The 25,119-nt window shown below is 43.9% G+C and overlaps 2 protein-coding genes across 2 annotated transcripts in view; both read right to left on the reverse strand.

Moving 5' to 3' along the window:
- pid1 (phosphotyrosine interaction domain containing 1) overlaps nucleotides 1–25,027 on the reverse strand; it is a 70,726-nt gene extending 45,699 nt beyond the window's left edge. Inside the window, exon 1 of the mRNA XM_057839915.1 lies at nucleotides 22,613–25,027. Within this exon, the coding sequence (XP_057695898.1) occupies nucleotides 22,613–22,642 (30 nt within the window). The 5' untranslated portion in view covers nucleotides 22,643–25,027. The remainder of the gene's footprint in view (nucleotides 1–22,612) is intronic.
- LOC130918045 (uncharacterized) lies at nucleotides 508–17,530 on the reverse strand. Its single transcript, XM_057839913.1, has 2 exons — nucleotides 13,453–17,530; nucleotides 508–12,971 (listed from the first exon to the last, which is right to left on the reverse strand). Exon 1 carries the CDS (start codon nucleotides 17,526–17,528, stop codon nucleotides 13,740–13,742), a length of 3,789 nt encoding a protein of 1,262 aa, XP_057695896.1. The 5' UTR covers nucleotides 17,529–17,530; the 3' UTR covers nucleotides 508–12,971; nucleotides 13,453–13,739.
- Nucleotides 25,028–25,119: the final 92 nt, after the last annotated feature.

Below are 25,119 nucleotides of genomic sequence, written 5' to 3' on the forward strand. Positions count from 1 at the left end.
CCTGTCTACTCCTGCGACCCCGCTGCTGTTCCGCCAGCAGACTCCTGCGACCCCGCTGCTGTCCCGCCAGCAGACTCCTGCGACCCCGCTGCTGTCCCGCCAGCAGACTCCTGCGACCCCGCTGCTGTCCCGCCAGCAGACTCCTGCGACTCCGCTGCTGTCCCGCCAGCAGACGACCACGCTGCTGTCCCGCCAGCACACGACCACGCTGCTGTCCCGCCAGCACACGACCACGCTGCTGTCCCGCCAGCAGACGACCACGCTGCTGTCCCGCCAGCACACGACCACGCTGCTGTCCCGCCAGCACACGACCACGCTGCTGTCCCGCCAGCACACGACCACGCTGCTGTCCCGCCAGCACACGACCACGCTGCTGTCCCGCCAGCACACGACCACGCTGCTGTCCCGCCAGCACACGACCACGCTGCTGTCCCGCCAGCACACGACACCGCTGCTGTCCCGCCAGCAGACGACACCGCTGCTGTCCCGCCAGCAGACTCCGAAGTTCCTGACCCTCGTCCCGACGATGCTGCTCCCCGCTTCTTGCCACGGCTTGGCGGCATGAAGGACCGAGCACTGCCTCGTCTTGGACGCCCGCCTGATTGACCCGTGCGGTCGCCCAACGTCTGGCACCCTGGACGCCCTCCAGATTGACCCGTGCGGTCAGCCCATGTCTGGCGTCCTGGACGCCCGCCTGACTGGCCCTGACAGGCTGGTGTTGCTCCCTCCTCCAACCTTCTGACTTTTCGTTTCTTCGGGACGTCTGGGATCTGTCCTTTGAGGGGGGGGTACTGTTAGGTTTTGTGTTGGTTTCTCCTAGTGTGACTTGTCCCTGTGATTACCCATTGCTCTCACCTGTGTGTGTTTTCCCAGTGTATCCTGCAATCTGCATCCACCTGTGTTACCCAGCTGTTCCTCGTCTCGTTACCCCTTGTCTGCGTATATAATGACCCAGTTTCTTGTCACTCCTTGTTGCGTCAGTCTATGTCAATGTCCGTGTCTACATCAACGTTCAAGTCAAGCCCCGTCCAAGTCCTCGTGTACCCGTCCCTTCGCTTAAGTAAGTTTTGTTTGAACATTGCCTTTTGAGCCCTAGCCCTTTTGTTTGTACTTTGTGATTTTGTTAGTTATCATTAAAAGTTTTTTTTTGAGTTCACTGCCACCTGCCTCGCTGCATTTTTTGTTTCCCTGCATTTGGGTCCATACAACCTGCCTGCCCGCGTTCCTTGACATTTACACCGATTAAGTGCTGTATACTTCATATGATTAATGTGAGTTTTTGTGAAATGGAAGTATAAAAGATTAATTAGGCTTTAAAGAGCCAAATCATGTCCACTTTCAAACAATTCACTGATTTTATGAAACATTTTCAAATAATTATCCTTAAATGCAAAGTACTAAATGAAAGTCATGTTATTTGGCCTGGAATATTTTTACTAATCAAGCCGAGTCTTTTGACACAATTTTGACTGACTAGTCAAATCAAGGTCAAAAGATACAGTAAATATTGCTTAAAGGTTGTCTACTATTCAGAAACACATATTAATAGAGTAAATTGATTAACAAAAATGCTTGCACGGTACACTGGTTAGTCTTTAAAGCAACAGCTGCTCTGCAATCTTTGGAGAGTCTTGATCAGACTCCTGCAGTGATGTCTTTCACAGGTAACGAATGCTAAGTTTACCTTTTACTCCCCAAGGAAATTATCCAGCAAAATGTTTCCATAGTCAATCTCAAGGTATGGAAGAGTGGTTTGTATCCCACCTTTACCACAGCTACTGAAAATAACTTTATATGCTGTGTCCGCCCTAGGAAACTGTTAAGATATATTGTGTATATACAGTACCTACAGTGTCATAAAACAGTAGTGCCTCCAGGTCTCCAAACATTATAATGTTAAATACTGTAGGCAAGACAGAAATGCTTCACTTTAACCAATCAGTTTGATTTGGTTTGGTGTGGTTTAATTTTTTGGTGCAATCGCAGTATTACTTTACATTGGGCGGTGTGGGAAAAAAATTTAAGTGATACAAATGGGCTTCTGTCGACACAGTACATGTACGCTTCAATGGAAAGACAAGCCTCATCAAATCAAATGCAATCCATGCAACTGATTGCTAAGAGCTACATTTTTCTTTGTACAACCACTCTTACCATTGTCACATCTTCTGCTGAACGGTTTATATATATATATATATATATATATATTTGTTTTTTTTTTTTAAACTCAAAATCCTGATTTTAGACAATAGAATGTTTCAATCACGCACGCCAACAATTTTTTAATTTGTTACTGACTACCCCAGGATCTGTTGTGTTAACGCTCTAACTCATGTTTCGCCTCCAAGAAATAGGCAGTACGCACCAAAGAGACAAAAATGTTATTGTTGACTGGACATTCAGCATCACTCCTAGCTATAAATGTCACCAAAATAAATAAACACACAAACATTTTCTCTTAAGGTTTCTCTTAAGGTTTGTCTTGCCAACAAGTTTTAGTAGAGGCAAGAACATTCATGAAACTGGATATCAAAGTTGTAGTTACTGTTATTGAATATTATACCTTACAAGGATGACAACGTCAAAAACGCTATAAGTGTGGCTTTCATTATTAGCTCAAGTCAGTCTTCACGTCTTCGTTCGCAGTGCATTCTTTCAGTGCACTAACATTAACCTTTTTTTAAGTACGGATAGTACACCTATAAGCTCCTTGAAATTATTTTATTACCAAAATAAATCCCTTCAAACACTGAGTTATATATGTCTGCCCGCAATGGTTGTGCCGTTAGCGTGACGAAGCTTGTCTGATTAGCAACCGTAATTTAGGGGGGGCTGAGCTTTTGGTCAATTTGATTTTTTTTCTAAAATTGTTCAGCCCTACCCCACATGTAAGAAGGATGCGCATAGGTGGAGTTTGACTTTTGTAGGAGGGAGGGTAAAACATGTTTATGTCCCCAAAGCGCATTGACAGCAATAAGATTAACTTACCATACATATACACAGTATATATATATTGGATATAGCCAATTATTTCCAATTATCGTCACCGATACTTGTAAATTTGATGTCGGTATCTGCCTTTTTTTTTTTTTTTTTAAATCCTACCGGCTGATATGAAAAAAATCTGTTTAAAACTGGGTTATTTTGGCTCAGATGCAGCTGCGCCTCTCCTACCTGCTGTCTCCTGCACTAGTATTCACCCCGTCCTCTGATAGGTTAAATGGTAATAACGATAATGATGATATTGATAATAAATGACGCTCGCCACGCTAAATGCTAATGCCAACGAGAACGCGAATGCTATGCTAATGCTCCGAGCCACCTAGCCCATCATCATCGCGTTTGCAACAGCGTCACCACCTCGTTCCCTCCTCCCACTTCCCGCTCTGCACTGTCCAGGGCAAGCAGGCAGATGTGTGACAAAATTAGACAACTTGCACTTCATTCAACCAATTTGTAGTAACACGCTCCTTCACTTCCTCAGTAACGGTAACAGTGTTGCTAGGATGGAAAGAGTATTTAATTAGATTACTCACTACTGGAAAAAAAAAACACCGTTAGAAACATATAGTCTAACGCCGTTATTAACAACACTGCTATTTTTTATATTTTCAATATCAATATAACCCTCCATTACATTTTGTAAACCTTTTGTCTCAATCCAGACGATGTTGCACTTAGAGATGTCCCGATCCGATATTTGGATCGGATTGGACGCCAATATAGGCAAAAAATGCGCATCGGTATCGGATCAGAACACGGAAAAATTCCGATCCAGACTTCCGATCCAGTTTTTTTTTTTTTTTTTTTTAAATCCGTTCCGGGTTTTCCAGTGCACCGACCTACATAATCCATTCTAGTTATTGCTTCGGTTTCCCTAAAATCCGGTCCGCATTTTACGGCACACCTTCAACACACTACATTTACATTACCATCTCCCAATTTACCGAGAGACTTTATCGGTAAAAATGTCTGCTGTGTGGGATCATTTCACCTTAAAGGACGACAAAGACGAAGAGGCAGAGTGCAACATCTGCCACAATAAAGTCAAGCATAGTGGTAAAGCTGTAAGAAGTTTTAATACAACCAACCTAATCAAGCATTTAGCGAAATCCCACCACAAACAATATGAGGAGTATGTTAAGAAAACCGAAGACAAAAAGAAAGGTCCTACGCAACTAACACTGGCAGAAACTTTTGCTATGCGTGACAAACTGGCACTAGACAGTCCCAAAGCCCAGGGAATAACAAGATTCATTGCCGAAGAATTCATTCTGGATGATGAGCCATTATCTCTCGTGAGTAAAGACGCACCATCCAACACTTAGAACCACGGTACAACATGCCCAGCCGTCATTACATCCTTGAGCGATTCGGCCGTGGAAGATTCAAGAACGATTCACAAACATCCAAATTCCGATTATTGTAATATGTCAAGTAAAGCAGAACTAATACACAGCGCGGTCCTCGGGACGCAATGAGAAACCGACCGCATTGCGTCCCGAAAGTAAACATAATGCTTGTCATAGACCCGGGTAATGCCAATGTTCAACTCACGGCTTTAGCTCAACTCATGCCGCTGGATAAAAAACACAAGAATACCTGACTGCTGCTGACAGCCGCTACAATCTACGTCAACGTCGTTTTACTGGAGATAATAGATATCATATGTATATAGAACTAGATGCAAAATGACAGTCTCGACTGCGTTAGCAACATTGAAGTATTGAAAACCAGATGCGTGAGTAAATAGCCGCCATCTTAAAGCAGAAGACTTCCCTAGTTGGCTGTTGTGAACCTTCCAAGCGAACCTAATTAACTTTTTATCTAAAATACTCCTAAATCTGCAAACTCTTGACTTTCATCTATCTTCAAAACCATTTTAAAACTTTCACATGTCGAAAGTAGACAGAAGGGAAATTATGGAATAACGGGAGCAATTTTAACAACTTTAACAGTTGAGTCGCAAAATTAAATGAATTGAATGTAGTTTAAAGCTGCTGATACAGAATGGGGACTTGAGTATTTTATTTACTGTTTTAAAATGTTAACTTGATACTGAAATAGTTGTTTATTTAAACCTGAGAGGCTTTTTATACAATTTTTGTAACTAATGCACGAAACATTAAAAGCATCTAATAGCTTGGGGGATTTGTGGGATTTTCCACTGAGGTTGTTGGTGTGCTTTCCTTTTTAAAGACAGTTTACAATATTATTTGCACGTTTTACTGACTATGCCATTTCTGTTTGTTATTTATAATGTTTTGTGTTTGTCACTGAATAAACAGGTCAGTTTCTTGTTACCAACCGTTGTGTGTTATTCAAACTCACCTAACTGAGCTGGCTAGTTGTTATCAAGAGTACTAAAACCTTTTTCAACATGAGTCTGACAACTAAGTAAAGAGGCTAAAGAACTTTAAACTTTAACACATGCTCAGATAGGTCGGTATCGGTATCGGCCAGTATCGGTATCGGATCGGAAGTGCAAAACAATATCGGTATCGGATCGGAAGTGCAAAAACCTGGATCGGGACATCCCTAGTTGCACTAGTTTTGTGCCAAAATAAATCACTGTCTACATCTGCTTGCAACGGCTGTGCCGTTAGAGTGACTAAGCTTGTCTTATTAGCAACCCTAACTAAGGGGGCGGGGCTTTTGCGAAAGGTCTATTGATTTTTTTCTAAAATTGTTCAGCCCTACTCCACATGTAGGAAAGATGCACCTTTGCTGTCTGCTGCACGTAATGAATTGCTCCCTCTCTATATTTAAAGGCCTACCTGCTGATTCTAGTACAGTTTACAATGAGCAAATATGTTGAACAATGTTAACTGTATTCACTGGAGACTGATCATGTTGTGCTGGGAAAGTGCCGGGGTCTCTGAACTTGGGTGTCCTGAATGAGAGTGCAAGCCGCAGTGAAGTGAGACACTGTCTCACAGGCGAGCTGTCGTCAGCGCACGCTTTTGAAGGCAGCATGAGTGAGGCAACTTCATGCCAAGTTTACACAACTTAAAATTTCAAGTAAGCTCAACTTAGCAGTTCAAGTAAGCAGAACTTAAAAGTTCACATAACATTTCAAGATCTGCTTACTCATGAATGTAAGTTTTGTAATTTTATCATTATTATTATTATTATTTTATTAACTTCAAGATAACAGCATTAACTTGATGAGATACGAATACTGAAAATAAAATAACTGGAAATTTTTTGTTGTTGTTCTTACCTAAAATTCTAAATTTGCACAACTTTTGGAAACTTTTTTTTAAGTGTATACACTCTGTTGACAAAAGACTAATACTAATAAATACTATATATAAATAAATAATACCAATACAAAAACTTCCATGTTATACATTAAAACTGTTCAGACCATAAGGACTCTCAAATTCCTTTTTTTCAAGTCAACACTTGACCTTACTTACTGAAGTAACATTTCATTGGCAATAAGCATTCTACATGTGCTGGTCATACATACAAGAACAAGGCAGTTTTCAGCCTAACCCTAACCCTAGCCCTAAACCCTAACCCTAAACCCTACAGTACAAATTCAAACAAATGGGGGGGAAATGGTTCTGATTAGAACATGAGGTAAAGAACAGACTACTCATTTTAGGCCTATTTAAACAATTAGGATACAATGCCATAAGAGGATAACTTTGTTATGATAATGTTTATCAGTTTCGTTTTGAGCATTGTATTCTTTGCATACACCTAGTTGCGCCACACAATATTGAAGACAGGGTATTAAGAGCTTGAAAATCTATTAAATCTTTAAGTCTTCTTTCTTTCTGAGTTCTCTTGTGAGGAAAATTCAAGTTGGATTACTGGCACTGATGGATGCTTCGTCAGTGGCCCAATGTGAAATAGTGTTTTTATTTATACGGCCACTGCAGCTGCGTATGTTTGGTGTGTTCATTTTTAATGTCGTTTGCAATCCCTTTCAACATAGGCAGGTGACTACAGGAACCAATCATCGTATATTTGACAAGCTTTCTTCGGCAAATGCCTCTTTGTTGACTGTCACACAGTTAAGCGTCAAAATGTGGAAACCGAGGCTAAAGAAAGAGCTGCTGACACAGGAAAAGACATGCTTGTTTGCCACAAGGCTTTTTAAAAAAGAACATTGTCTATGTGTATTTTTATGTGTTCGTCTGAGTCCGCAGTTGTGCAGAGACCAGTGTAGGTTGTCAGGAGGTGCATGAAGATTTGTCTTTCAAAGAAAGAAAGACTACTGAGAGAAAGGAAAAAGATGATTAAATACACCGAAATCTTGATTTTGAGGTAAACCGTAGTAGCTTTCTGTCTTTTCCCAGAAACTCTATCTCTAAACTGTATCTCTTCACCCCCACGCGGTCGCCATCAATCTCTTCTTCTTGCCTAAACATGAGACTTTTATGCAGCCAGACAATCAGGTGTTGCCATGGCAACTGGGGAGCAAAGCCTGTGAGAATATGGATGTATGCCACAGCGGATGAAGGCAGAAAAAAGACAAAACAATAAAAATAAGATTAATAAATCTAGACCAACCGGCTACTTGATGGCTTGGCAGAACTTATCCATTAACCCTGACTCAACTGATCTGAATGATATCATTGTAATGAGGGCTGTTGCCATGGTTACACAGCAGGCAAGGGCCTGCTACTGCTTTTAGTTATAATGCGCTGCTAATGGTTCTTCCCTTTTTCATGCTGTCGATTCGAAATTCAACTTGACGTCTGATATAGGCGTGTTTTAGACAAGCAGCCAAAATGATTCATCTGCAGTTCCAATTAAAACAAACATACAAAAAACAATTAGAGTAATTTGGATTATTCTGTTGAAATAAACTTTTAAATGCCAAGATCTGCAACCTTTTGAAAAAAAATTCCGTTATTTGATCTTATTAAAACAAACGCTGGCTCAGTCTGAAAATATAATTGAAAAATCTTATAATACAGTTGACTCAAAGAATTAGTAGGCCTGAACGATATTGGAAAAAACTATTGCTGTAATTTTTGGGGGGCTTGCGATATTATATTGCGATATTAAAACATATATAATTTTTTTGTTCAAGAAATTTTTACTAGATGACTTGAATAGCTGTTTGGAAAGACTTTGGATGACTCATCATGACCACAGTGTACAGTATTCCATCGTTTTTCGCGGTTAATAGGGACCACAACCCGCAAGTAGCTCACCCCCCCCATTATTTTTTTTTTTTGTGTATGTGTTTGCCTTCAGAACTGCATCAATTCTTCGTGGCATAGATTCAACAAGGTGCTGGAAGCATTCATCAGAGAGTTTGGTCCACATTGACATTATGGCATCACAAAGGTGGTGCAGATTTGTCAGCTGCACATCCATGATGCGAATCTCCCGTTCCACCACATCCCAAATATGCTCTATTGGATTGATATCTGGTGACTGTGGAGGCCATTTGAGTACAGTGAACTCATTGTCATGTTCAAGAAACCAGTGTGAGATGATTCCAATTTTATGACGTGGCGCATTATCCTGCTGAAAGTAGCCATCAGAAGTTGGGTACATTGTGGTCATAAGGGGATGGACATGGTCAGCAACAATACTCAGGTAGGCTGTGGCATTCCACTGATGCTCAATTGGTGCCAAGGGGCCCAAAGAATGCCAAGAAAATATTCCCTACACCATTACACCAGCACCACCACCAGCCTGAACCGTTGATACAAGGCAGGATGGATCCATGCTTTCATGTTGTTGACACCAAATTCTGACCCTACCATCCGAATGTCGCAGCAGAAATCGAGACTCATCAGACCAGGCAACGTTTTTTCAATCTTCTATTGTCCAATTTCGATGAGCTTGTGCCAATTGTAGCCTCAGTTTCCTGTTCTTAGCTGAAAGGAGTGGCACCCGGCGTGGTCTTCTGCTGCTGTAGCCCATCTGCCTCAAAGTTTGACGTACTATGCGTTCAGTGATGCTCTTCTGCCTACCTTGATTGTAACGGGTGGTTATTTGAGTCACTGTTGCCTTTCTATCAGCTCGAACCAGTCTGGCCATTCTCCTCTGACCTCTGGCATCAACAAGGCATTTCTGCCTACAGAACTGCCGCTCACTGGATATTTTTTCTTTTTCGGACCATTCTCTGTAAACCCTAGAGATGGTTGTGCGTGAAAATCCCAGTAGATTAGCAGTTTCTGAAATACTCAGACCAGCCCTTCAGGCACCAACAACCATGCCACGTTCAAAGTCACTCAAATCACCTTTCTTCCCCATACTGATGCTCGGTTTGAACTGCAGGAAATTGTCTTAAACCATGTCTACATGCCTAAATGCACTGAGTTGCCGCCATGTGATTGGCTGATTAGAAATTAAGTGTTAACGAGCAATTGGACAGGTGTACCCAATAAAGTGGCTGGTGATTGTATTTGATTCTGTGACCACACTCATACTCAAAAACCCATTGTTGAAGAATCTTTCTAAATTTAAATAAACGAAAACGTCGAGTCACAAATTGGCCTGCTTCCGGTGTATGCACTTTGGTCAATGGGTAGAATGAAAAGTAACAGCCATTTCAAGTGTTTTAAAACATAACACCAGATAGTGGCATCTGCACCTCTTGACTAGTCATGAACGCATACATACGTTGCCAACTGGATCCGATTTATTGCTGGACGCGCCAAGCACTTGAGATATTACTGATAATTTGCACGAGATCACCGCGAGACATTGAATGAGATCGTCTGTTTACAGAAACATACAAACAAACGGCGATGTATCACATTTCATGCTATCCATTCTTCCCTAAGTATGTCCTTCGAGGTGACAGAAACAAAGTTTGTCGATGGTGCTCTTTCATTTGCTTTATTGAACGTGAGACAATCAACCAAACACATTAGTGCCGCAAAGGTTAATCGATTAACTCAAGTAATTCGATTGGGAAAAAAATGCCTAGAATCAAATTTTGCTGCTTCGAGGATTCGTTTCGTTAGAATGACGTTGTAATGGTTTGTTTTCAAAGTGTTTGTATTTTGTTTTATTGATTCGGGTGGATATACTTCCCTTTTGTGACAACAGTAATATGCTTATTTAACATGGCTGGATCCAGCTGCTCCCTCTTTGTCAGGGTCCACAAACTTGGAAACAAGGTTGGACCTCACAACAAGGAACAAACAACGGGACGCATACAAGGGTTTATCAAATACAAAAGAAAAACACACAGATCGCGGTAAAAAGGGGAAATAACAAAACGGGTCCGTGACAGACAGTCGACGTGGATCAATATATAAACGCGAGGGTAAACCTAGGTGGTAGGCAGAGTGCCAATAAAACAACTAAAATACACTCACGTACCTGCACAAGGTAGAGGCATACAAAACTAAAGCAGCAGGCGACCAAAACCCAAGACAGGGGCGAAATTACCAAAATACCAAGCCACTCAAATAACAAAAGATGTCGAATGGCGACCAGCAAGAAAAATATCTCAGCGTTCTTCCCCGGATGGCCTGCGTTTATATACTATCGCTGATGAACAGGGATTAGCTGCAAGTGCGACGTCAGCAAGGCCCCACAGCCGGCTCTTCAACAAACACAAAATCTGACCAGGAGCATAACGCAACACTCTTGAGACCAACATAAGGTTGTTCAAGTTTTTGTTTCAGTAAGATAATGTGGAATATGATTATACGTTTATGCATTTGTAATTTAGTTCAGAGGTATATTAAGTTGTTTTTTGTGGGAATGTGTGTTTGTTGTTAATTTGTTATAAGCATTGTAAATTCAAAAAAAAAAAAAGTTAGCATTTTACAGCATTTAAGCTAGCGGGCTTTTGCCCCAAAAGTTAGCCAATTGTTCTTTTGTTGTACTTTGATTCTCATTTATTCATTTTAAGTTATTTTAATTTATTTTTAAATGCATTCATTGCTCTTGTGAAATGAAAGTGCAATTCTGCATATCTTGAAAAAACACTCTGGAATTTTATTTTGTATTTGCTTTTAATGGTCTTTTGAAAGTGCAATCTCAGCCAGCCTTTGTTTTACATCTCCTAAAATTTATTCTGCAACGCATTATGTGTTCCTAATCCGATTACTAGATTATTCGAACTAACTAATTGCTAAATTAATCAATTACTTAAATAATCGATACCTGCAGCCCTAAAACACCATATTATAAAATCCTGTTTGCAACCAGGTGCCCGCTCTGTCCTGCTTTGTCACTATCCTCCATTGTCTCGCTCTCTCTCTCTCTGTATTAAAGGTCCTATAAAATGGTAAACGTGTAAAAAAAAAAAAAAGAAGAAGAAGAAGAAAGAAAACGACTGCAGTAATGTAATTTTAAATAGGAATAGAATAGAATAGCATAGAATAGAATTTATTGTCATTGTATAGAGTACAGTGAGATTTAAAGCTTCATCATAATGTGCACAACATAAAACAAGCAAAAGCACAATAAGGCTAATATAAAAACACAGTTTACAGTGCACTCAGACAGGCAGATGTCTAACTTCATATCACAGTGCAAATGGTAGTTTGTGCATAGATATTGATGTAACAGTGCAAAATTGCTATAATGTAACAGTGCAAATATTGCATATACAGTACCCAGATTATGCAGTACCCATATTAAGAAAGAACATATTATTTAGTGACATGCTTGTGAGAATGTTGTGGCATTAGCAGTGGAATCACTGCGAAATTTCAGTACAAACTTGACATGTTAAAAACGAATTTGGCACTGAAATCTCGCTGCCTTTTAACATTTCATATTTATCCCATCCAAAGCAATGCATCAGGGAACGCCCACTATTTTCAGCATTTCTGGTTGTGATATCACACCCATAACTGACGATCATGCATAGCTTTCTATTGCTGCGCTAGGTACTATATGTTGACAGAATGACAGAACAGTCCCACAGCAAGAACAGAACAGAAAGCCTATGAATGGCATGCTAGCAGACTGCAAAAATCTGCAGCTCGTTCTGCTTGTGACATGATCTCCTATTTTCTTCTGTTTGGGGATGTTTTAGTGGGCGGGGCGAAGGCAGCTGAGAAAGGAAGACTAATTAGGATCCACTTTAATTATTAACCTTTTTCTGTCCATTTATTATGGATTTGTGGCAAAAACATGATCTACTATCATTTTAAAGTCACTTGTTGTCGGATTTCATAGCACCTTTAAAGGCGTACGCACTAATTTACAGGCATGGATCTAAATAGCAGCAACATTTAATTCAATAATGAGTAATTGAATTCATCACTGCCTCCCAGTGCTACGGTGGCTCTTTTCTTACATTATTCTTAAAAGTCATATGGCTACAGTGGTATGAAAAAATTTTCAAGAATTTCCTTTTAATAAATCATGTGTTTTATGGTTCTGTTATTTCAATTAAATATATCATACAGAAGACAAAAATAGTAATATTTGAGAGGTGACTAAAAGTTAATAGGAGTTATGGAAAGTGTGTAGTACCATACTGGCCCGAATATAAGACGGCCCTGATTATAAGACAACCCCCTCTTTGTCAAGACTCAAGTTTGAAAAAAGACTTTTTGAACACCAAATTCATTTTTATACAGAAAGTTATTACAGTACATCTGAAACAAATGATTATAACAATATATTTGAGAGAAAAAGCATGTTATTTTGCCTCATTCAAATCTTAATATCTGAACATTTAAATACGTAAACTGTTGGAGAGGCAGATTGTGGACTGTATAGGTTTCTGGTTCAATTTGGGTTATGGTCCGTTCGCCCCGGGGTGTCGGTCAGAACACAGGAGAAGGAGAGCGGAGTTGGTCTTTTCACCTTTAATCCAACTTGACAACAGATTGGCAACTATATACAGGCAGCAGGGTGGCAACAGGCAGAACTATTTACATAAATGGCACTTGTTTGAGGAGGAAGGACTAGCTGAGTGTGAGTGTGTTAAATTAGCTGCGTGCGAGGAGCTTGTATGTGTGTATGTGTGGAGCTTGGGTGTGTTGTGGATCCAATATGTGTGCGGGGAGGGAACTTGACTAGGCATATATATATATAGGTTGTTTGTGTGGTTCTAAAGGAGAGAAGAAATACAGTATATTAGTGCCAATGCAATAACAATACACATTGAGTGCAAATATAGTCACCAATACACGCATATCTTACTCGCAGAGTATTACTGAACACAAAGGTGGGGGCGAAATGCGCACGCACACCCGGAAGCACGCTTCGTGCACGTGCGGCCAACTTATCCACAAAGTGGCGAAACTAAACAGTTTTACACTCATTTGAATGTATATAATGTCCAAGAGATGCTTAACAAGCACATCCTCTCTTAGCATAAATGTGCGGCACGAATACAACGTAAACTACGCTCTCCTCGGCGCAGCGAGGACGAGCGGGAGACGCGAGGACGAGCGGGCGCAATAACTACCCGCCGACGTAACTGTAAACACAAACGTCGCGCTGATAGCGGCTCTAACTTCACAAAACTTAATAACATGGAGGGAAAATACTCACGTTCAGTCAATGACGCACACGGAATGACTCTCCCTCGCACACGTCTTTACAGGTGGCTGCACTCGTCTTAACTGGTGGCTGCACTCTTCCGGAATGCGCACCCGGTGCTACTCGCGCCACTACGCTATTCTCAATCCCACAATGCACCGCGCGCGTGACGTAGTACAAAAAACAGGAAGCGGCGGTTACCATGGGAACGAACTAATAAACAGGAACCTTTCTAACAGCCGCCCCCGAATGTATGAAGTACATTCGCTCTTAAGAAAGGTGACCAGGTCTTTACAGTCTTACGCTGAATTCTTGTCGGCTGCATTGTCCTCCTCGTTGTCGGCTGAGACAGCTGGAAGTGTGACTAACCTGGCCACTGGTCGGGTGTACTCCTTGTCGCCGACCCTCACGACAGCAGAGCGTACCTGTCCATCGGCGCTTGGGTTGACACTGATGACGAGTCCCACTGGCCACGTCGCTCGAGGTGACTGCGGGTCCACCAGCAGCACGACAGCTCCATCGGTGATGTTGGCTCGCGTTGACTGCCACTTCTGACGAGTTTGCAGGCTGGGGAGGTAGTTCCTCAGGAAGCTGGACCAGAAGTGGTTCGCCAGGATTTGTGAGTGCTTCCAACGACGGCGGCTCAGGAGGGCAGTCTCTGGATACACAGTCTGCGGTAAGGAGCCATCCAGCCGCCCCATCAACAGGACGTTTGGAGTCACTGGGTCGGGATCGTGCAGACTGGATGAGACGTACCCCAGTGGCTTTGAATTGAGGATCCCTTCCACTTCGAGAAGCACGGTTCGTAGCACTTCCTCTGGGACTGGTTGGGCTCCCACTGTGGGATAGAGGGCAGCTTTCACCGACCGAATTTCCCTTTCCCACACTCCCCCGAAGTGTGGCGCTGCAGGAGGGTTGAAGTGGAAGCTGATCTTCTGCTTGGCTAGCTGCTCTTGAAGGTCTGGAGACATGGCAGCGAACGATTCTCTAAGCTCTCTTTCTCCGCCACGGAAGTTGGTTCCCTGGTCGGAATACAACTCTGCTGGCGTTCCACGACGTGCGATAAACCTTCTGAGGGCCATCAGGAACGAGTCGACGTCGAGTGTGTTCAGGAGATCCAAGTGCACACCCCTGGTTGTGAGACACTTGAATATTATACCCCACCTCTTCTCGATGCGTCTTCCCACTTTGACTTGGAAGGGTCCAAAGCAGTCCATTCCTGTCGAGAAGAAGGCTGGTTTGAAGAGTCGCAGTCGCGCCGGTGGTAGGTCAGCCATTTTGGGAATCGCAGGTTTGGCCTTCCAGCGGCGACATTCCGGACAGGAGTGCTGGTAGCGACGTACGGCTTCCCGACCTCTCAGGATCCAGTAGGAACGTCGTATTTCTGCGAAGACTCTCTCTGGTCCAGGATGATGCAGCCGACTGTCGTAGTCCTGAATGAGCAGTCTGGTAGAAGGGTGGCTTGGGTCCAGCACAACTGGGTGAACAGCCGATGGTTCCAAGCTCTCGGCACGGCGTAACCGTCCTCCGACACAGATGAGCTGTCTTTCGCTGTCCATCTCCGGCGATAAGGTGATCAGACTGCTGCAGGATGAGACGGGTTTGCCGACTTTTAGGAGTCTCACCTCATCTGGAAAACTCTCTTGTTGGGCTCGCTGGAGGATGAGCCCCTCTGCTTTGCGGTAATCTTCAGCGGTGGGATTGCTGCTCTGATCTGCCGCCCCGTGAAGCTCCTGCACTGTAGGTTCTAGCAGTGCCTGCCAAGTGTCGTGCTGCTCGGCCCATGCGGCGCTGGCTTTGGTCGCGATGGCACCACAGAAGGTCGACTTCCTCAGTTCTGAGACATCCTCGTTCTGGACTCCACTTGACAGGACTGGCCATTTTTCTGGTGGTTGAAGGAGGAATGGAGGACCTTGACTCCATCTGTTTGGCTTCACCAGCTCTTGTAGACTCTTGCCCCTTGTGATGTCAGCACTAAGGGCGACAGTGTGCTCGCGGAAGCGCAGCAGCACTCCCAGGAGTGAGGGGCCAAGGGTTGGCCCCGGCAGCAGTGAGTCATTCAGGCTCTGGCCTCTGAACCGATATGAGCAGTTGTAGACGATTCGGTTCTTACCGTGATGACTCACCATGTGGTGCGGGATGTACCACTCTTCTCCCCCTTGGTTAACTTGGTCAGGACGAAGCTTTGAGACTGAGCCTGCGTCCACCAACTTCTGAATTTCCGCGCTGTATGCCCGAGCGAACTCTGGGTCTTTAGCCAGCCGTCGTTCTGTACTTCGGAGACTTGGCAGAACGGTTTCTTTGGGGGCATAAAGCACAGGCATGTCCTTCTTTCTCAGAAGGGGTGTGGCATATCGAAGGATCCCTGCCACCTCCAAACGGATGGTCTTTTCCTCCAACAGCGCCACTGCCGCTTCGTCTTGCTTGGACCTGGTTACGACTTTCTCGCTTCTGAAAGGGAGTGTGTCTAGCTGCCACAGCCTTTCGACGTGCTTATACAGTTCTGCGTCGAGTGGCGACACTGATGTCAGTAGACACTGCTGTGGATGCAAGGACTGCTGTACGAACTTTGCTGGGCCCTGTAGCGCCCAGCCCAGTCTGGTGCGAATTGCAGCAGGCCCACCTGGTCGACCAAGTCGGACGGGTTCGATGGCGGTGATCAGGTGTGGATGATCGGACCCAATGAGGACCAGCGGGTTTGCGTTCTGGAAGGATGTGATTGGTATACCAGCTAGATGTGGGTACCTCTTCTGCAGCCTGTCCATCGGATACGACTGGTCAGCCAGACCAAGGCGAGACGCGGTGAAAGCTTTGGAGACTCTGAAGCTGGTCTTGGGGTTGGCAACTGGAGAGATACGGAAAGACACGGAGGAGCCAGGGAGAGTTTGGACGTCTTGCCTGATTGTCCTCAGGGGAAGGTCCTCTCGGGTGCCTCGTAGACCGAGCTCTCGTGCAGCTGCTGACAGGAGCATTGTTCTTTCGGACCCGTCGTCCAAGATGGCGTACGTGGATATGGTACGTTTGCCATGACGTAGGAGCACTTGGACACACTTCAATAAGACTCTGTGATCTTGTAGATGGCGATCGACGTACAATACCTCAGTGGCCGGGGTCCTTTGCCAGCCATCTTCACTGCTTGAGGGTTGCGATCGGCGGACGTTGACTTCATGAAGGACCTCTAGGTGCTTACCTTGACACAGGCCACAAGGCTTCTTCAGGTCACACTGTGCAGCTTGGTGAGGCCTAGCACAGCGCCAGCACCTCTTATTTGCCTTAATCCATTCTGTGAGTCTTTCTTTACTCAGCTTGGTGACTTCAGAGCACTGACTGAGGAAGTGCTCGTCGTTCTCACAGAAGGGGCAGTAATGCTTGTTTCTTCCCTTGTTCCTCTTGGCGGCCTCTGTTTTGACGTTGTCGTCTTCTGGGCCCTTGGATCCATGGAGGACGGTAACGGTTCTTGGTCGTTGGCGACTGTCGGACTTGACTGCATGCCTCTCCCTTTGCCCTGTAGGTGGCTCATCGAAATCTTGACACCACGCTTCATGTTTCAGCCAATTAGCTAGTTCAAGGAGAGTGGGCACAGTACCTGGCTGTCGGAGGGTGCATCGCCGGAAGTCTGCTCGTTGTTCTGGAGGAAGCTTGCCGAGCAGTCTTGCCACATGAGACCCACAGCGAAGTTCTGCTTCTCCGTCAGCGCCCAGTGTCTTCAGGAGACCGACCAAGGATTGCACGTGGAGGGCGAACCGCTCGAACGCTGCAATGTCACCACGGCGAACGTCTGGTGAGTCGAGGACGCTCGCTATCTTACTTAGGGCTATTTTGTGAGGTTGACCAAATTTCTCATTTAGCGCCAACAACGTGTCACTGTAGGGGGTAGGTGAGTTGAGATAGGAGTCCGCTATCAACTTTGCCTCTTCAAGCTTTAGGTGGTCAACGAGTATCTGGTACTTGAACAGCTCGGTTCCGTCCGTCGGCAATAGGTTCTCCAGCGCGATCTTTAGGCGTGCAAACTCACATGGGTCGCGGTGGCTGAAGTAGGGTATGGATGGGTGTGGCCCCCTGTAGGTCTGTTCAGTTCTGGCTACCATGCCGGAATGAAGTACCGGGGCTTGCTGGCTCTGTCCATACCTCCACGGTGGCTGCTGCGGCGGAACTGCTGTTTGGTTGGGCCCTGGTGGAATATAACTGGCTGCGTAGGATGGTGAGATCGAAGGCAGCTGTTGTGCTTACACAGGCTGATGTATATTCGGCAGCAGTCCGGGTGTATAGGGCGCGGCGTAGGGCGTAGCTCGGACTGGTGTGGGTTGGTACCTTGGCTGGAGAGGTGGTTGCTCCACAGACTGGTAAGGCTGCGCTGCCGGCGAACTGTAAATCCGGAGGTTGCTGCTAGCTTGCTGGGGCTGGAAGTGTGGAGGTGGCCTGACCTCTTGTGGTGACGCTTCGGCGTTGTTGGCTGCCATGGCGCGGCTCTTTAGCTGCTGGAGTTGTACGATTAGCTGGTCTAATCGCTCGGTTGTGGGCTGAGCCGACTGTTCTTCTCTGTCCGCTTGGTCGGGCCATGGTGGAGGTTCCGGCCAGTCCGCTTCATCTTCGACTTGAGGAGGAGTGGTTTCCCTCTGGTTTGGAGCCGAGTGCTGTGAAGCTCGCTGGAGACTTGACACGGCTTGAGCTAACTTGCGCATTTCTTCTTGAAGCGAGTTGAGTGCAGCTACGTCAACTTGTACAGCGTGCTGTGATTGCTGTAGCAAGCCGCTCTGAAGTTCTTCTCTTATCATGGTGCTTGACGAAACAGGATGAGGTGTAGGTGGCTCTCGACCGTTGGCCCTGGACGCTCTCGATAGATGCCTTGGGTGGGCTAGCTGTGTTTCCGGACTGTAACGCTGCCCTTCTGGGTTGTACAGGTCCGCCTCGTGGAAATCAGCATCCCGCCGGTGGTACTTGTCGTGGTGAGGAGGGCTGGAACGGTGGGGGATCATCTCGTCCGATCGTTCCTCTTGAGATGGCCACACTAGCTCATGTGTCTGCCTGTCTCGCTGCCTGTGCCATGTATAATTGACCTCGTAGTCATCTAGGTGGGTTGGTGGACGTGTCCACCGCTTGGGCCGTGCTCCACTGGCTTCGAACTCCATCTTTTCCAAGGTAAACGGACCAATCCGGCTCGAAGGACCAAAATGTGTTGGAGAGGCAGATTGTGGACTGTATAGGTTTCTGGTTCAATTTGGGTTATGGTCCGTTCGCCCCGGGGTGTCGGTCAGAACACAGGAGAAGGAGAGCGGAGTTGGTCTTTTCACCTTTAATCCAACTTGACAACAGATTGGCAACTATATACAGGCAGCAGGGTGGCAACAGGCAGAACTATTTACATAAATGGCACTTGTTTGAGGAGGAAGGACTAGCTGAGTGTGAGTGTGTTAAATTAGCTGCGTGCGAGGAGCTTGTATGTGTGTATGTGTGGAGCTTGGGTGTGTTGTGGATCCAATATGTGTGCGGGGAGGGAACTTGACTAGGCATATATATATATAGGTTGTTTGTGTGGTTCTAAAGGAGAGAAGAAATACAGTATATTAGTGCCAATGCAATAACAATACACATTGAGTGCAAATATAGTCACCAATACACGCATATCTTACTCGCAGAGTATTACTGAACACAAAGGTGGGGGCGAAATGCGCACGCACACCCGGAAGCACGCTTCGTGCACGTGCGGCCAACTTATCCACAAAGTGGCGAAACTAAACAGTTTTACACTCATTTGAATGTATATAATGTCCAAGAGATGCTTAACAAGCACATCCTCTCTTAGCATAAATGTGCGGCACGAATACAACGTAAACTACGCTCTCCTCGGCGCAGCGAGGACGAGCGGGAGACGCGAGGACGAGCGGGCGCAATAACTACCCGCCGACGTAACTGTAAACACAAACGTCGCGCTGATAGCGGCTCTAACTTCACAAAACTTAATAACATGGAGGGAAAATACTCACGTTCAGTCAATGACGCACACGGAATGACTCTCCCTCGCACACGTCTTTACAGGTGGCTGCACTCGTCTTAACTGGTGGCTGCACTCTTCCGGAATGCGCACCCGGTGCTACTCGCGCCACTACGCTATTCTCAATCCCACAATGCACCGCGCGCGTGACGTAGTACAAAAAACAGGAAGCGGCGGTTACCATGGGAACGAACTAATAAACAGGAACCTTTCTAACATAAACTAAAGTGCAATCACATTCGTAAATGAATGGCTTCTGGTTTTACAAATGTAAATAAACCAATCTATTGTGATAAAATTAAATTTAAAAAAAAGCAATAACTGCATTAACCATCAAAGTGAAGTCTAACTGTAACTGTAGTTTTGAAACAAATCTGAATAAGGAAATAACATTGCAATATAATAATGCAAACTGGTTAAACTTGAGAGTAGCTGAGATCTGTCATGACAGAACATCGCTTCAAAGATATCTGGCGCCATCTAGTGTCGTGAATTGGTATAATGTCTAGACCGCGAATATAAGACGACACCCACTTTTTCAGTCTTATTTCAATGCAAAAAACACTGTCTTATATTAGGGCCAATATGGTAATAGTCGTTACTTTTTGTCAATGATAAAGAATATATTCCTGTGATTAGCCCTGTTGTCATATTATCTGTTTACAAGTGTCGTTACACGATTCCAACCAGGGCTGCCAGATTGTTAAGCCAGTCTAGCCCAATCACACCATAAAACCTGACAAGTTTAATAAGAAATAGCGCAAATTACTTCCCTTTCAAGGTGAAATGTTTATCTCATAGTGTTTATTTTCTTATTACTGTATAACCATTAATAATTAAGTCAACAGAGACTGCTGCTATGGAACTTGTAGAAACGACTCTTATTTTTTTGCGTGGCGTTTTGCCGTGCGGCTTCTGTCTGACAATAAATGACCTGAAAAAATTTTAAATGGAGCCTGACTGCCACTGTTGATACCTTTTCTGTTGTAAAAAAACACAAAATTGTAATGCGGAAGTGCAAATAAATTATAGAATAAAGATTTGTTATTCATGAAAAAAATAATAAAAGTGTTTGTTGGCTGTCACTGAGTAGCATTTGCAATCTTTACACAAAAATAGCACTGTAAATTACCCCCAAGAACGGTCAGAGATGTAAGACAACCAGACGATATAATATATAAGAAAGACAGGGCATATGGTGGTAAAGGATAGATGAATGATGTTGAAACAGGAGAATGTCATTGTCAGTGGCATGAGGCAATGCACACAAGAAAAAGGTGTCGATAAAAAAGCTACCTCTGGATCAGGTCTACTCTTTTTCCTGTCTTTTTCAGCCCTCGATACTCAAGTCATCTCTTGAATTGAACCTTTGTATGTTCTTCCACATCTTTACCAGTGAATTTGGCACCAGGGACATAATTTTCGGACAGAATTGGTAGGTTTAGCTCAGTAAACATCTCGTTCATACACTATTTACATGCATTTAGCATTCGACAAACGTGAGCTTGACCCGCCTAGCAATAATTGCTGACGTCATGAATATCAATGAGCAAAAGTGACGTGTTGCTTGCAGTACGCCACTCTCAGAGCAAATCACTCATGCATACACCATAACACCATAACTCCGCAAACTGTAGCTTAAAACCTTATTACAAATGCATACACATATATTAGCTGAAACAACTTACAGCCTTAAGTGGGCCAAACCAGAGCGCATCTATCCTTTATCCATGTCAGACGTCTGAGTCTGCTCCTCAATCATCAAAGGTGACAGTCCAGCCAGACCTAACGCTGCTACCAGAGGGTACTGTATCCATCATTAAACAAAATACAATATTTTTTGACTTTATGGGTAGTTATTTTTAGATTTAGGTGTGGTTAATTCTGATTTACGCAGAATTTCGGGTTCCTCTCCAGCATAGGAACGGCACTCGTTCATAACCTGGGGACTACCTGTATCCCATAATACAGTGAGGTAGCTGCGGCGTATAGTCCGGTGCGGCTTATCTATGAACAAATGCCATTTTCATGTCAACTTTTGGTCGGTTGCGGCTTATATTCGGATGCGCCTTACAGTCCGAAAATTACGGTAGGTTATGGAATTTTTAAATAATATCAATCAGCATTTTCGCAGTGATCTCTGAACTCTACTAATACAAGTAACTTAATTTCAAATACAGTAATACCAGATAGTTTTAATTAAAAAAAAAACAAAAACAAAAACATAATGATAACAATAATAATAATAATAATTTAAGGAGAGAAAAAGTGATTTCAACGTACACATGACACCAGCACAACAAAACGACTGGAGTGAAGTTATAGAATTTAATATATTGGGTGATCCTTCCAGAATGCGGTTGCTAGGCGACGTATGTCTCACTCGTTGTGTAACCACTGAGAGCGCCGATTAATATACTGAAGGGGATGATGTGAAATGCGCTAAATGGTGTAATTTACAGGGGCCACAGAGTGCAGCTCACCCTGGATTACTAAAAAATAGGAACTCTTCATAGTTCGTCATTCTGTCTACTTGACGTCTGGGCAGAGGAGAGGATTGTGCAAGTTCACTTGGCAGCCATGCAGTCCACAGGCCCACATCTGGAGAGCATTATGTCTGCAGGAGACTCGAAGAAAAGAAAGGCCCCCGCACATCAAACTACGAGCATTTTTGCGTTTCTAAACATGCGACCTCGCTCACATTTCGAACAGGAACAGAAAAACAAACCCAACATCCTAGCGTTCGAGGGGAGTAGAAGGCCCGTGTTTGCACACAGGAGGTTGACGTTCATGAGGGTGGGGGGGATTTATGGACCAATGTGACGAGTTTAAACTTTAGTGAAATGTTTGCATCTGAGGTGGAAATATAGCTCTCAGTGTAGCTCGTCGCGGGTAAAGAGAGGAAGGTGCACACTTGGCGTAGCTGCACGTAAACGTATCACCAAATACAAAGACGCAGGAGGGGAGAACGAGAGAATCATTTTTTTCTCATTTAGGACTGGCTTTAAAACATATAGTTGACAAAATTCCTTCGCCCATTGAGACATTTAAAACATCTGTATGAAGTCCAAGTGCATCAAAAGAAACCAGAAAAATCAGCCAACGTAAAAAAGACGGCATAATCGTTTTTTTCATGGCTCCTTGTCGACAGTAAACGCCTCACCGTCCGTCGTGTCCTACCTGCAGTCGCTCCGACGCTGGTTGCCACATATTCGCAGTATGAAAGCCTCTCCGTCTTGACGACAGCTTGTTCTCTGGTCGTAGTCCGGTTCACATCTGTTCGCTGTCGCCGTTCGCCTCTGCCCTTCTACAGCCTGGACCAGTCGGCGACCAACGATGTGTTGCTCCGCCTGGCGACACTTACGTATTTCCCCAGCAGGTGGAGCTCGCCGCTCGTCTACTCATTGTTGTCAGACGGAATCGGTATGGTACTAAACAATGTATTAGTCATACCTTTATAAATGTATACACAGGGGTGAAAGTGGCTAGAATTTCTTGCCGGAACTCCCTGACGTGAAGGTATCTAAGGCGCCACAAATTTTATTTATTTTACATTCAAAATTGTATTTTTTCAAGGATTTGCCAAATAAAAGTTAACAAAAACAGCAATAACCCCAACCTCCATCTCCTAATTTGTATTTTCCCTTATTTCCTCACATACTAAATGCCAAATCTCAATTTTAACGACTTAAGAACTTAGGATGTATATTCAAATTGAAGTTAATGTAAACATTGTTCTTTTTAAATAATAAAGATATAAGTAACATACATTCAGAAAAATAAGTACAAATGACTTATATTATGCACAGTGAAATGGAATATATTTTAAAGATCGTGCAAACATTGACTTTTTTCAATCATAAGGAAATGAACAAGTAGCCTAACATAAATTAACAAATGTAAGTCCAAAGTGCACATTGACAGCTAAGATGTTCTGAACCTCCCCATCAGAGCAAATAAAACTAAATATGACAAATAAGCCTCCTCAACTCTTCATGTTGCTCTTAAAGATTTCATCCTTTTTTTTTTTTTTTTTTTTTTTTTTTTTTTTTTTGCTATTCCAGAAAACATGCACATTTGAACTAATCAGAGCTAACCATCTCTGCTGATTGAACGGATAAATGAGTCCAGGCGTTTTGCTCTGCTGCTTGCATTCGCACATTGACGTGACTCATGATCGTCAGACTCAGATGCAGTGGGAAAAATAAGTATTTAGTCAACCACCAATTGTGCAAGTTCTCCTACTTGAAAAGATTAGAGAGGCCTGTAATTGTCAACATGGGTAAACCTCAACCATGAGAGACAGAATGTGGAAAAAAAACTGAAAATCAAATTATTTGATTTTTGAAGAATTTATTTCCAAATTAAAGTGGAAAATGAGTCTTTGGTCACCTACAAACAAGCAAGATTTCTGGCTGTCAAAGAGGTCTAACTTCTTCTAACAAGGTCTAACAAGGCTCCACTCATTACCTGTATTAATGGCACCTGTTTTAACTCATTATCGGTATAAAAGACACCTATCCACAACCACACTATATCACACTCCAATCTCCACTATGGACAAGACCAAAGAGCTGTCGAAGGACACCAGAGAGAAAATTGTAGACTTGCACCAGGCTGGGAAGACTGCAATAGGTAAAACGCTTGGTGTAAAGAAATCAACTGTGGGAGAAATTATTAGAAAATGGAAGACATACAAGACCACTGATAATCTCCCTCGATCTGGGGCTCCATGCAAGATCTCACCCCGTGGCGTCGAAATGATAACAAGAACGGTGAGCAAAAATCCCAGAACCACAAGGGGGGACCTAGTGAATGACCTACAGAGAGCCGGGACCACAGTAACAAAGGCTACTATCAGTAACACAATGCGCAGCCAGGGACTCAAATCCTGCACTGCCAGACGTGTCCCCCTGCTGAAGCCAGTACATGTCCAGGCCCGTCTGCGGTACGCTGGGGAGCATTTGGATGATCCAGAAGAGGACTGGGAGAATGTGTTATGGTCAGATGAAACCAAAATAGAACTTTTTGGTAGAAACACAGGTTCTCGTGTTTGGAGGAGAAAGAATACTGAATTGCATCCGAAGAACACCATACCCACTGTGAAACATGGTGGTGGAAACATCATGCTTTGGGGCTGTTTTTCTGCAAAGGGAACAGGACAACTGATCTGTGTAAAGGAAAGAATGAATGGGGCCATGTATCGAGAGATTTTGAGTGAAAATCTCCTTCCATCAGCAAGGGCATTGAAGATGAGACGTGGCTGGGTCTTTCAGCATGACAATGATCCCAAACACACAGACAGGGCAACAAAGGAGTGGTCCAGATCTCAACCCCTGGCTCCAGATCTCAACCCCATAGAAAATCTGTGGAGGGAGTTGAAAGTCCGTGTTGCCCAACAACAGCCCCAAAACATCACTGCTCTAGAGGAGATCTGCATGGAGGAATGGGCCAAAATACCAGCAACAGTGTGTGAAAAGCTTGTGAAGAGTTACAGAAAATGTTTGGCCTCCATTATTGCCAACAAAGGGTACATAACAAACTATTGAGATGAACTTTTGGTATTGACCAAATACTTATTTTTCACCATGATTTGCAAATAAATTCTTTAAAAATCAAACAATGTGATTTTCTGTTTTTTTCCCCCCACATTCTGTCCCTCATGGTTGAGGTTTACCCATGTTGAC

The sequence above is a fragment of the Corythoichthys intestinalis genome, chromosome 6, assembly GCF_030265065.1.
Source record: "Corythoichthys intestinalis isolate RoL2023-P3 chromosome 6, ASM3026506v1, whole genome shotgun sequence".
Classification (NCBI taxonomy): Eukaryota; Metazoa; Chordata; class Actinopteri; order Syngnathiformes; family Syngnathidae; genus Corythoichthys; species Corythoichthys intestinalis.

Excerpts from the sequence above, each read along its gene's own strand:
- LOC130918045 (XM_057839913.1), bottom strand. The coding sequence starts at position 17,528 with ATGGTAGCCAGAACTGAACAGACCTACAGGGGGCCACACCCATCCATA.